Consider the following 14,303-nt stretch of genomic DNA (forward strand, 5'->3'; position numbering starts at 1 on the left):
AAATCACGAGGGCCAACATTTTGATTTTTTTTTTTTTGAGAATAGTTAGAATGAGCTTCAAAAATTGTTTTCTTGTGGGTATTTCTAACTCTTTTATAGGATTATCATTGTTTACGTAGAACTGAACGATGATAAAATAAAGACTGGAACCTGGCGAACAAGTCAGGCACAGAGTGAAGCATATTTGTAGCAAATTTGATTTCGTAAAGGATTGCAAGTTTTATTAACAATACAATGAATGTCATTTTTAGGAGAGAGATCACCTTATATATAACTACAAATAGATGTTCCTGGCCTGGCTTTGCAAATAAAAATCCAAAGAGCAATTTAGTTATTCAAAATTACACCTCCTACTGATGAGGCAATCCTCAAAGTGGTTCCGCATATGATTGGTGATAGAACAAATAACGTTGGAAATTCATGATTTAAACTTATTGGACAAGTTAAGCATAGACTGCAACTTATTCATATCAAATGGTTAGATTGCAGAAAAGAATTGGGAATTTATTAATGACTTCATTGGAGAGTATTTATATATTTCAAAGTTAAATTTGACAGAAAAACCATTGCACCAATCCCCATTTTAATTCTCTCTCTCTCTCTCTCTCTCTCTCTCTCTCTCTCTCTCTCTCTCTCTCTCTCTCTCTCTTTTACACACACACACACACACACATATATATATATATATAGAGAGAGAGAGAGAGAGAGAGCGAAAGAGAAAGAAAGAGAGAGAAAGAGGGAGAGTTTGATCCTCTGTTTACTGCCCTTGTGAATCAAGGAGTTGACTCTACACACATCACCTTGCTGAAAGACCTGTACAGTGGGGCTACCTCTAATTTAAAGCTCCATCATCACAGCAACAAGATCAAGCTGGAGAGGGGAGCAAGGCAAGGAGATAACATATTGCCAAAACTCTTCACAGCCTGTCTCCAGGATGCGATAATCAGGTGGATTAAATCGGAGGGAAGAGGAGTCAACATCGATGGCGAACACCTATCACATCTCATCTTTGCTGATGATATAGTACTGATGGCACATTCCTCAGGAACTAAATCACATTCTAAACAACATCCACTCTAAGAGCAAACCGGTTGGCTTCAACATTCATCTTGGGAAGACCAAGATGATGTTGAACCAGTGCGTTGCCAAGTCGCCAATAATTGTTGATGGAAAGACCATTAAGGAAGTTGAAAGTTACATCTACATGGAAAAGAAAATTCCGAAAGATGAGATCTCCTCCCTGAGATAAAGAGAAGGATAGCATTTTTAATGTGAGGAGTGAAGGGGAAATGGTGACCAACTCCCTGGGGAGTAGGGGAGCTGGATAGTGACAATTGGTATGAAGAGTTGCCCCTACATTGACCAAGGTCTTATATGTGGGGCTGCCCCCACATATGGGCTTTGCTTGCAGTATCTGCGGGAACAGATACTACACTTTGAGATATTAATTTTTTTTATTCACAGGAAAAAAATACAGTTGGGAAAATGAACAAAAAACTTAGGCACAAGGCCAACTCAAAAAGGGGGGGTGAGTTTGGTTGATCCATTTCGTCTCTGTTGTAAATTTTAAATGATTTTTCTCTCGGCCAGCATCTTTTATCATGGTTACCCCTTTAAATTTGTATTTATGTGTGTGTGGTGGGAGAGGGGTGGGTGTTCCTACTTAAACTCAATTTTGAAACATTTTTTATTTATATAAAAAAATACAAAAAAGATAGCAATATTAATAAAATTTTATTTGTATCGAGGGACAGGGAAGGTCTTGGTCAAAAGGCCAAGAAATTTTTTAAAAGCTAAGAACAGCATCTATTAACAACATACCTTTGATCTTAACCAAAAAGCCCAAGCACAAAAGTATTACGGACAGACCGACAGACCGACCGACGGATTGACTTATAGAGTCGCTTGCACGCAACTAAAAATAGACAGAATAATACCCCCTTCGTGTTTGTACTTGCACAAAGATTTGAAAAAGTTGTCAACAAAAACAAATATATAACAAGTAAATGTTTTTAAAGGTAAGATAAGTTACTTTTCTACCTAACTGGATAATTTTTAGTATTTTTATTGGGTTTGTATAACTGTACACATAGATTCGAAAAAGTTGTCAAAAAACAAATGTATAACAAATATTATAAAAGGCAAGATAAGTTAAATTTCTACCAAACTGGATAATTCTTTAATGTTTTTATTTAATGTAAAATGTTTAATCGGCTCGAAAAACACAGCGTTTACCGCTATATTTGAAAATTACAAATGGCGGCAGACTGTGTTAAACACGTTAAGTTTGGGAAAATGAGTTAAAACTAAAAACAAAACTGTACAAATTACTGTTAAATAACCACCGAATATATGGCAGCCTGTGTTACGGTAACATATATTGAGTGAGTTCCTAACAGTATTTTGTATAGTTTTTTAATTTTAACTCATTTCTCCAAACTTAACGTGTTTAACACAGTCTGTCGCCATTTGTATTTTTCAAATATACTGATAAGCACTGCATGTTTTCGAACCGATTAAACATTTTACATTAAATAAAAACACTAATAATACCTTTAATAACATTTATTTGTTATATATTTATTTTCGACAACTTTTTCGTATCTGTGTTTAGTAATACAAACCCTTTTTATTTAATGTAACGTTTAGTCGGCTCGAAAAACAGTGTTTATCGGTATATTTGAAAAATACAAATGGTGGCGGACACTGTTGACTACGTTAAGTTTGGGAAAGTGAATTAAAACTAAAAAACTATACAAAATATTGTCAGAAACTCACCGAATATGTCAGCGTATGTCACGGTAACATATATTCGGTGGGTTTCTGACACTGTTTTGTATAGTTTTTAATTTATTTTCCCAAACTTAACATATTCAACAGTGTCAGCCACCATTTGTATTTTTCAAATATACCGATAAACACTGTTTTTCGAGCCGACTAAACGTTACATCAAATAAAAACACTAAAAAATCATCCAATTAGATAGAAATGTAACTTACCTTCCATTTGATTTCATTTATTTGTTGTTGGACAACTTTTTCGAATCTGTGTATTGTAACGCCCCCCCCCAGCCAAATACTAATTAAAAACTCACATTTTTTAATACAAAAAAAAAAAAAAAACTCGATTTAACGTTTCAACATTTTAGCAACGTTCGGCTTAATCGACTGACTGTTGGTCGAGTCCAAGTCCAAGCCACACTGGACGGAAACTCTCGAAGATCCGGATCCAATTCTGCAAGAGTACCATTTTTTTTTACATTTTCGCCGTTTTTTGTTTTTTTTTTTTGTTTTTTTTTGTTTTGTTTTGTTTTTTTGGGGTTTTTTTGGGGTTTTTTTTCACTTTTTGGAGTGGATTGCTGTACTAAGATTATAAAAAACATGCATTTTCTCTGTTTATTAGACTTTTCCATTACACCAAATTTAGCCACAGCAACGCGTGGCAGGGTGCAGCTAGTATATATATATATATATATATATATATATATATATATATATATATATATATATATATATATATATATATATATATCAGTGTCTATTTGTACCGGGGTTTCATCGATCTGACTGTTTAAAAGGCGTAGATTTCGGTAAAAAAATTAAAAAAATTTTTTAAAAAACAGATAGCAAATCATCGGTTCAAGAAAAGCGATGCCTATTTTCTTTTTTAATATTAAACTAGAAAACACATTCTTATCCAACTATAAAAAACGATGGAAATTCTATAACAAAATTTAGCGTGACAGACCGATAAACAGACTATGTGTCTCACAGAGACGCGAGACGGCATCGAAAACAAAACGGCTAAATGGCGCGTCGTGTGTACCGACAGACGGAACAGGAAGAACATGATAGCAGCAAAAAATAGAACAGAAAAAAAAGAAGACAATCACTTTATCTGCCTGGATAATGTTTCAAGTATGTTTTATGAACGACGCAAGCCAACAAAAACAAAACAAAATAACTATATTTACGAAATGAAACGCCTCTTTCCCTCGATAAGATCTTCGTTAAAAACCGGATTTAATTATTCAAAAAGAAATTTCAAGAAACATTTATCTAAATGTATGGTTCGTTTGGTCAAGAGGCAATTTCGCGTCGGATGTTGTTCTGCGTGTTTAGCGTTATTATTCTTTTTTTATAATCCCAAAGAAGGCCAGTGCGCTCACTATAAGCACCTAAAACACTATTCTTTGAGAATATTCGCATCCAAGCTGGAAAAAAAGACTCCAACAATCACCCAAATCATAGACTTATAGCATTATTTTTGTGAGGTTTGGTTTGTCTTACGACAGGTCAACCATCTATGGATTAATTAATGCCAAATAAAGTTATCAAATATGATTCTATAGGTAGGATAATTATTATATTCCAAGAATGCTCTTAAAATACCAGAATACATTACAATATATTTCTCTTGCTCCAAGAAGAAAAATTGACAGTGAAAGTAAAGACATTACTCTTAGAAGGGAATTCTATTAGAAGAAAGAGGGGACATTATTCTCAGAAAAGAACCACCCCAATAAATACAGTATTCACATTTACTTCTTTTAAAACCTTACTTTTAGAAAACATTACTTCTTAGCATTGGTAATCTTCTTTGTTCGCAACACTCTCAGTCTTCGCCTTCTAGTATCTATTTAAAGGGAAAAATAAAGAGGAAAAATAAGGCTTTGCACTTTTTTAAAAAATCAGAATGAATATTAGGAGCATGACGTGACCAACCAATTGATCGGATAGGATCTTTTCGCTTCCGTCTATCCGAAGAAGGGATTGAACTGGAAGAATGCATAACTATCAGCCAAAAGACGGCCCAATTTTCAGGAAAGGGTTACCTCTCTGGGTGGGTTTGCAGTCAACAGACGGAGTGAAGAAGTCACCTAGGTCATTCATGTTCTTTGCTTATTAATAAGGTAATTAGCCTTTTTTCAGTCGGTCACATCAACCCGTTCTGGGCCGTCCAGTGGCGAACTCGGTCATCCCCGTAAAAGCTTTTACACTTCAAGTTTTTCAATATTTTCAAATATTTACTGATTCATTTGCCTTAAATGTTCATATTTTTTCTTTTCAAATAAAAAATATGTAAATGATAGACTCGATTTAACCCATTAATGGGACACTGGCAGGTAACATCATTCCACGGCAAGGCAGACCTAGGAGCCATAGCAAGTATTGGGTAACATCACATTCCCCAAAGTCCCAAAATGGCGCCTCGCCATCGAACACGGTTTCATGTTATACTAAAGACATTTTTTCTAAAAAAAAAAATAAAAAGTTGTGTTTTCTTTCAAATATCTTATAATAGTGCCATTTTTTATATTTTTTGGTGGGGAGTTAATGAAGGATTTTTAAAGCGTACTAGTCGTTCTTTTTATCAATTACGGAGATTATTTTTATAGAAAGCAGACAATGCCAATTAAGCCAATTAATTAAATACCATACTCAAGAGATAATGCATCTAATTACGGTTGGAATACAGTTGAGATTGATTTGTTAAAATACTTAACCCTTTTTTTCAGTCGGTGTGGGATCATTTTTAGTCAATACATTATTTGTTTCATTTTATGTCGCATCCCCCCTTTTTTTTAACTCAGTCATCCTATAAAAGCCTTTATATTTCAAATTTTTCTATATCTTCATATATTTATTAATCCATTTAATTGGCACGTTCATTTTTTTTTCAAATTAACAACCTACAACTGATAATTCATAAACATGTCTAAATCAATAACAATTCGCATTTATTCGGCCCCGTTTTTGCAAATGCAAAAACTGATTATATATAAAAGCGCTTTGTGATATATACATCTGCATTTCCTAGTGACCAGTCAACTTTTATTTATGTGTGCGAAAAACATGACTTTATTCCTAACAGTCTTCACTTGCAGATATCTTTGTACAACAAAGCAAATTGTTTCACTTGGGTGTTCGCTAATTATATACTTTTGAATCATCATCATTATCATCTATTTGTGGTAGTGTCACGGATCTTCCTGATTCTCTCACGCCATTTTGCCCTATCCGCCATTAAACCAAGTAGGTCTTCATAGGTTCATTGCGAGTTTTCTACTAATTACTTAACATAGATTCTGTACTGTCTCTCCGTTGCACCATACTCATATTTTGGCATTCAGAAAAGGAGATCACGAACAAATTCATCTTAAGCTTTCTAGCAGTGATCAACATGTTTGGTCCCCCTCTCTCTCTCTCTCCTCTCTCTCTCTCTTTGTCTCTCTCCTCTCTCTCTCTCTCTCTTTCTCTCTATCTCTCTCTCTCTGCCTTCCCCTCTCTGATCAGAGCTGAGATCCGTGAAAGGTGTGTGTAAAGTTTTTTTTGTTTTTTTTACAAAGGAGTCACCAATTATCAAGGCCCAGGGGCCACTCAAGGATAAGGACTAATGGGTATACATTAGTTAATGGGATTATAGCGTAGTAATCATAAGTAGTGGAAAGTTTGTAAATGGGATTACTTAGGGGGACGGTTCATTCTCTCATAGGGTGTTGCCTCTAGGTTAAGTTAAGAGCAGCTCTTAGCATTCTGCTGTAGACATGATTTTTTTTCTAATCTTTTGGTGAAAGTTTAGGTGTTAGTTCTATGCTACAAAAACTGATGTAACAATTGCTTCAAATAAGTCAGTTTAGATTGGCCAATCTAGTTCAGACCTTTATTATTCGCACATTCGCACATTTAGTTCACCCTTTGTGCAATTGTTAAAATACATTTTCCCTGTTAACAACAGTTCTTTTTATTACTAATGAGTCAGCACCTATCAAAACACAAAAACCCACTCGAGGATAAGGGTTAATGCATTTGTCAGGAAGACGTTAAGAAAAACACATTGAGGATTGGAAATGATGGTTGAAACATGGCAAATGTTGAATATTTAAAAGGACAGCTCGACAATAATTTGTTAACATTGAACTTGAAAACAACTATTGTAGTCAACGTGGAAGCAACACTCATGACATTATGCTCCACATATGAGTACTTGGGAAGACACTTTGTTCATCGAAGTTGCGTTTAGTTTTATGTACAAAATAAAAAAGAATATTATTTATAGTGGTTATAGCTAGACGAGTTTCTGTTGTGAATGTTTTACAATGGGAGGAACCATAGATTGGAGCTTAGCTGAGCATCTACAATGAAAAGAAGAAAACAAAACAACTCATAAAACATAAAAGCTCGGTCCGTAAGCTGTGTGATAATCATGACATTAGGTCATGAACTGTATATGATGAATTATTATGGGTACATCAACTAGTGTTCATTTATTTTAAAACTATTCTTGGGGGAAATTAAGTGGGTAAGTTAAAAACAAGATGTGTTATGCACGAATGGGTTCGTACAGCTCAAACGAGTAACCTCCAAATTATAAGATGTATCGTGATAATCGGAAGCTGGGAAACTTAATCAGATATTACGTCGGGTAGGTTATTTAGAGAGTAGGGCTTGTTATTGGAAATTCTGATGGGAAGCAGTAAAGCAAATAAAATTTAACGTAATATTTTCTGACATGTTTGATAATAATTAAGCCATGGGCTTACAAATAAGTCTCTCTCCTTGTCAACACTCTCTTTCTACTTGCAATTCAAATAGACAACCAATAATCTTCAATATATAAACCATTCTATTCCCCCCAAAAGTCTGTCATATTATTAAATTAGATCATTAATGTTTTATATATATATATATATATATATATATATATATATATATATATATATATATATATATATATATATATAAGATAACCTGATCATACTCAGTCCGGAGGGTTACAACGATAACATGGAGAAAACAAGCTATGAATTGGACTGATTGAACGTTTTATGCTAATAACTACATTATAAGCAATACGTTACATTAAGATAATCTGTATGATCTGGTAAAGCAGTTAATTTGGCAAGGTTCTGGAATCGAGCGTTACAATCATCATCATCATCATCATCATCATCATCATCATCGGTGTAACGCCTGTTTTACATGCTAATATGTGTTGGACGACTTTTAGAAAATCACTTCTAAACTAATTTATCTCTGACCAGGTCTTTATTTACCCCTATTTCTCCCAAATTCATTCTTATCACTTCTCATATTTTTCTTGGCCTTCCCCTGCCAACTGACCCTGCTACGTGAACTGTTATACATCTGTTATACACCTGTTATACATCTGATCTTCCAAGAACTCTCATAAATTCTGTAAATGTGATCAAACCAATGAAGTTTCAGTTCTGTATACACCTCCCTATTGAGATAATCCGATTGAAGGCTGTTTGTCACACTCACACTACACATTTATCATATTATGCTCATATCATTTCTCTTCATGCGACGCATATCCGCAACCCACATCGTATTTAATTTGCTCACAACACTCTTTCTTTGCCGATTAGTATACGAGGGTAAATCAAAAAGTTTTAAGGCAAGTGATATAAATTCAATCTAAATGAAAATAGAGCAACAAAACAAGGTTTAATTGCACTACTGATTACTTAACAACAAATTTGACAAGTTACAGCATTCTAAATCTTTTATTCTTTTTTTTTTCAGATAATATTTTATAATATTAACTTTTTGACAGTCCAAAATGAGCCAATTTGAAGTTCGTGCAAACATTAAATTTCTAACAAAACTGGAATGGAAACCGACGGAAATCATTAAAGCTCTACAAAATGTTTATGGAGACTCGTCACCTTCTAGAGCTGTTGTTTATCGTTGGATCAGACGATTCAAGGATGGTAGGAATGATCTTCAAGATAGCCAAAGGGAAGGTAGGCCTTCAACATCAAAAAATGCTCAAAACATCGAGCTTGTCAGGAATCTTGTTGAAGAAGATCGGAGAATAACAGTGAATGAGATTGCTAAGGAGCTTGACATTTCATTTGGGTCAACCTTTTCAATTCTGAAAGAAGATTTTGATCTGAGTAAGCTTTCTGCTCGTTGGGTGCCTAAAGCGTTGCAGCAGAATCAGTTGAATCTGAGATCAGATCTTTCATTGGCCCTTCTGACTAGAATTGAAGCAAATGAGGCAAACTTTTTTGAACGGGTCATAACCGGTGATGAAACATGGATTTACCTGTACGATCCTGAAAGCAAAGTTCAGTCTAAACAATGGTTACCAAGAGGATCAGCAGGCCCTATCAAGTTCAAAGCAGAAAGGTCAGCTCAAAAAATAATGGCCACTGTTTTTTAGGATAAAGATGGAATCGTTTTATTAGATTTTCTTGAAGGACAGAAAATTATCACCGCAAGCTATTACGAAGGAGTTTTGAGAAAGCTGAAGACTTCATTGGCTAAGAAACGACGAGGAAAGCTCCATCGTCAAATTCTGTTCCATCATGACAACGCTCCAGCACACACGGCCAAGACTGTAAGAACAATTTTACTCGAGTTTCGCTGGGAAATCCTTTTACATCCTCCCTATAGTCCTGATTTAGCGCCTAGTGATTTCTTCCTATTTCCAAAACTGAAGGAACATTTGAAAGGAATAAGATTTCAATCCATAAATAAAGCAAAGAAAGAGGTTGTGACCTGGTTCACTAGACAAGTTTCAGAATTTTATGAAGAAGGAATTTATCGATGGAAACATCGCTTACAGAAGTGTATTGAGTTAGGCGGATCGTATGTAGAAAAATAAAGTTTTCAACTTCCATAAATAAAGTTTTTCTTCAATTTGTCTCAGAACTTTTTGATTTATCCTCGTATTCTATATATTCACTCTATTTTTTTTTTTTTTCAATTCCAGATTCCGTTATATGTCGATGTTGGACACGATCCCGCCGCTATAATGGAGCGGTGCCTGCACGTATCTACAGATCACGCAAATTACCGAATCGCGACGTCCATCCGACTAAGTTCGTTGAACGAGACAGGTATCGCGGATTATACTAATCACTGGCTATCGACTGTTTTCTACTTTCGCCTTTCATTCACCCCCCCCCCAAAAAAAAAATCATATGCTGTTGAATCGTAAATACCCAAAAAGGCGGCCATCTTTAATTTTAAATCGACAATCTAAATCTGATTTACATAGGAAACGATTAAAACCTTTGAACAATTGTAATTGATACGTAACACGTTGTGATCAATCATCTATCCGGTGGATGTGTTAATGCTTAAAAACTTTTGTAGCTCAATTCCGAAAAAAAAAAGAAGAAAAAATAATAAGAGCATTCTTGCTTGAACTTGTTAATGCTAAAATGAAACTTCCCCAGTGGCTGTTAATTTTAATAAACCAACACCAACAAATAATTACGTAATTTGTCTTTTATTTCATCTCAGTAGTTGTCGTGACATGGCGGAGAAGGAAGAGAGGCAATCACAGTTTTTTTGTTGTTTTTTTTTTTGTTTTTTTTTGTTGTTTTTTTTTTAACTACTCACATCTAATACATTTTCAATCGATTTATCTACTTAGAAAATCCTTTTCTAATTTCCTCGATGATATCAGGTGACTTACGTGATTTCTATTTCCGTTTTAATCTGTTCACGCGATTTGAAACCTCACATTATGACCCCAACAAACAATCCCATTCCTACAGTTTTCTCTAAATGCATTACAAACGAAAGATAACAATTGTATTAAATGAGCTGGAATGCTTTTGCCTTTGGGTGTATTATTCCGTTATTCTGTAATTCCGTTAATCTTCCAAGTTTACTCCAAATTAGTTCATTAGTTCTTCAAATACTTTTTGCGTGAAGTTATATGACGCAAGAACTGACGTAGCCGTTAATTGAGGAGAGGCGCTTTGGTTTCTCTCCAAAGGCGTTAAAATGTCCCAAAATGGCAATATCTAAAATGCCCCAAATCCACCAAAAGGGTTAGTAGTTATTTATATGAAACGCGTATTGGTAACCACAGCAAATATCTAGAATGAAAATACCCTTCCTCTAATTTGTCACAAAGACTTAAAAGTATATATAATAGGTTTTGCAGCCTTTCAATTCGAAATAACGTGTTTTCGTTGGTCTGTCATGCTTCTAATTTAAAAACATTTTCAAATTTCCCAAGAATTTTTTTTATATAATAGATAAGAATTAATATTTTGAATTATTTGGATTATTCAGACTACGTTTCTCAGTTTGAATGTGATTTTCACAACGTTTCAACCGATATAAACTTTGAACTTCTTTAGTTAAGAATATTTTTGTCGGACGCAGAGATTGTAAGGAAATCTCTTTGGTTAAAGAGGAAAACCTCCAAAGCCCATAATAAACGCCAACACGGCAGGATTTAAAAAATGCCGCAGATAAGAAGAAACTTGTATTGTTTGGATTAATCTTACAACTGCCCTCATCTTGGACGCTATTGTCACAACGTTTTGGCCGATATGACTGCCATTCTTCTTCGGATGAATCTTCATGAAATGGAGAACTTCATATTCTCATGTTACTTCATGAGAATACGAAGTGTTAAATGACTAAAAAGTTTCTTTGCTATGATAATGATAGATAATAATCAAATAGTAATCCAAAATACTTTCAATTTTAAAACGGACCAAACTGCAAATAACCCCTTCTCTTCATCTCCCCTTTTCCCTTCCCTTCCTCTAATTCACCCTCTTTTTTCATTTCAATCGATTCGTTGTAGTTCCTCTTCTATTTAGTAAAATTAGATTTAGAAATTAACTTTTGTATAAAAAGAATAAGTATTGAGCTTGGTTTTGACAGACCTGGTTTCTATGAAAAGAGACATTACAGAAACATGTATGTACATATGCAGCCAATAATGGTTCTATAAATAAACTTACTATATATATATATATATATATATATATATATATATATATATATATATATATATATATATATACTAGCAGGGGTTACCCGGCGTTGCCTGGGTGATCGGCCTCCTTCCTACTCCGAGGGATAACAAAAAAAGTCACCCCTCTGGATTTACATGCTTGGTGCCGGCCTCCCCCCTTCAGGGAGAGATAATCCCCAACCCCACCTTCAGGGTGGAGGGTGCCTGGAGGCTTCTCCCCCTCCAAAGAAAAAAGTCGCCTCCTCCTGGCCTCTTCGCCCCCCCTCCCTTGGGGGGGGACACCGGCTCCCTCCTTTGGGGGGAGAAACTGCCAAGCTCCCCCCATTCGGGTGAGAAAATGCCAGGCTTCCCCTTTTGGTGGGTGGATGGTGGCCAGCTCCCCCTGCTTGCCCGTAGGTGGGTGGAGGATCTGACGCCCTTCCGTTAGGAACCCATCCTTGGGGGGAGGTGGAAGGAAAGGGTATAGCCCCTCCCCGCTTCGGATAGGATTTAATAAACAAATAGAATTAAAAAAAAGTAGAATCGATCAGGATCGAACACGCAAACTAACGGTTAACAGTTTAGTATGCATACCCGAATTACTCTCTTACCTTTAATAAATAAAAAAATAAATAAAAAATGTAGTAAAAGAAAGTATAAGCAAATGGATGGATAAACGGAAACGGGCTTGGTTGCCATAACAACGTGACGTACACAAGGACGGTTGTGAACGTGTGTATGTGTGTGTGTGCGTGTGCTGGGTAGTAGTACTAATAGTCTGTCCTTTGGAGGACAGCGTTTGTTTTCGTGTTGTGTGTACGTGTGTACGGCTAGCGCCAGAATGACGGACGTGGTGTCGGAGGTTGGATTGTGATGGCTGGTGTAAGTTTCGGAATTTTGTAATTTGTAAATGGCAAGTTAGGAAAAAAATAGACCCTTCCAAGATGGACAATAAATAAGGGCATAATATTTTATGGTAAATTTAAGAACGTGGGAACCATAGTTTTTTAGGAGATGTGATTATTGGATTAACCAATCAGAAACACTCTGTGGCACACACATCTCTGTTTTTATAGATATATAGATATATATATATTTTTTTAAAATTTATTAGTTTTATATATATACTAGCATTTCAGCCCGACGTGGCCCGGGTGTTTGGATGTGTATATTGACAAAAAAAAAAGTGGTAATAGGAAGACAGGCTCGAACCCGTAGCGCAAAGGAGGAAAAGAACGGGGTAAAACCTAACGTTTATGCTGTTACGACCACCGCCAAACCGGAAGCGACATCTTTTAAAATTAAGGCTAGACAATCTAAAGGAGAGGAAAACTTTCAAAAATATCGGCGAAAAAAGTGACCCCCTCCCTTGTAGAAAAGTGCCTAGTTGAAGGGGAAGATATTAATGTTTTTAGCCAATTTTTCGATATTTGTCGTCTGAAAGGTCGAACTTTAAAACGATACTGATCTTTGTAAAATCCGTCGCCTCTACTGAAAGTTTAAGGCAGACATGCAAACAGACACACATAAATACATTTAAATATTGGTAACAAAAAGTTTTCGACCTAAACTGATGAAAAAGCTTGCCCTATCTCTGAATACCCTTTATGTAAAATTTAAAATATTTAGACCAGAAATTGTCTGAGTAATTTGGTAGAGACCGCAGAGGTCAATTTTTAACTTTGACCCCTATTATGACCCCTTAACATTTATTGTTTTGGGCTCAAATCAAGTTATTAAGTTAGATTCATGTCGAAGGAACCTATATTTAAAATTTCAAGTGCGTAAACCCAAAATTGTCGGAAGAGTTTGGTATGGTTCTCAAAGGTCAAATCGTTGAACTTTGACCACTTAATCGCCAAATTTCTGGCCAAAAATCAATCACATCGATTTTCCCAAATCTCAGTACCCTGTATATCAAATTTCGAGTCTGTAGACTAAAAATGGACACAGAGTTATTGCGTAGGGAAATGTACACAGATACCCAGATACACAGACACGTTCACTTTTATATATATATATATATAGATAGATATATATATATATATATACACATATATATATATATATATATATATATATATATATATATATATATATATAAGACGTGGATGAGTTTGCTTGAAGCATTGTGTAGTATGTAGTTAAATGGAATGTGTAGAAGGCGGTACAGTGCAGAGGTAACGGAAAGACACAAGCTGAAGCAGGTGAGAAAGTTTTATTAATACAACTTACAAATACATGTGTACATATTCATATATGTCTTATACACATTATATTTATATTTGCATCGTGGTTACCTGGGAAAGTCGGTCTGGTGGTATATCCGTGTTATATAATATTTGGAGAAAGCTCTCTTCGTCAGATATTTATTTGATTTTGGTTCAAACGTGCTGTTATAAACAGTGACAGTCCCGCGGCAAAAAATTTCCCGGAACTTGTAGAAAGCATTTTAATTTAGTATGGTTAGGGTCTTTTTTTGTTTATTTCTTTGTTTGTATCTTTAATTTATTTTTTATTTTTGTTTTTATTTATTTTATACATTTTTTTCTATAATAGTTTAT

At 35.0% G+C, this 14,303-nt stretch overlaps 1 protein-coding gene across 1 annotated transcript in view; it reads left to right on the forward strand.

Annotated features, from left to right (window-relative positions):
• The window catches only part of LOC145292995 (uncharacterized), an 82,218-nt gene extending 72,084 nt beyond the window's left edge, over positions 1-10,134 (forward strand). Inside the window, exon 2 of the mRNA XM_080139248.1 lies at positions 9,745-10,134. Coding sequence (XP_079995374.1) covers positions 9,745-9,890 — 146 coding nt within the window. The 3' untranslated portion in view covers positions 9,891-10,134. The remainder of the gene's footprint in view (positions 1-9,744) is intronic.
• The last annotated feature ends 4,169 nt before the right edge of the window (positions 10,135-14,303 follow it).

This window comes from Euprymna scolopes, chromosome 14 (assembly GCF_053919585.1).
Source record: "Euprymna scolopes isolate OS-2025 chromosome 14, ASM5391958v1, whole genome shotgun sequence".
NCBI lineage: Eukaryota > Metazoa > Mollusca > Cephalopoda > Sepiida > Sepiolidae > Euprymna > Euprymna scolopes.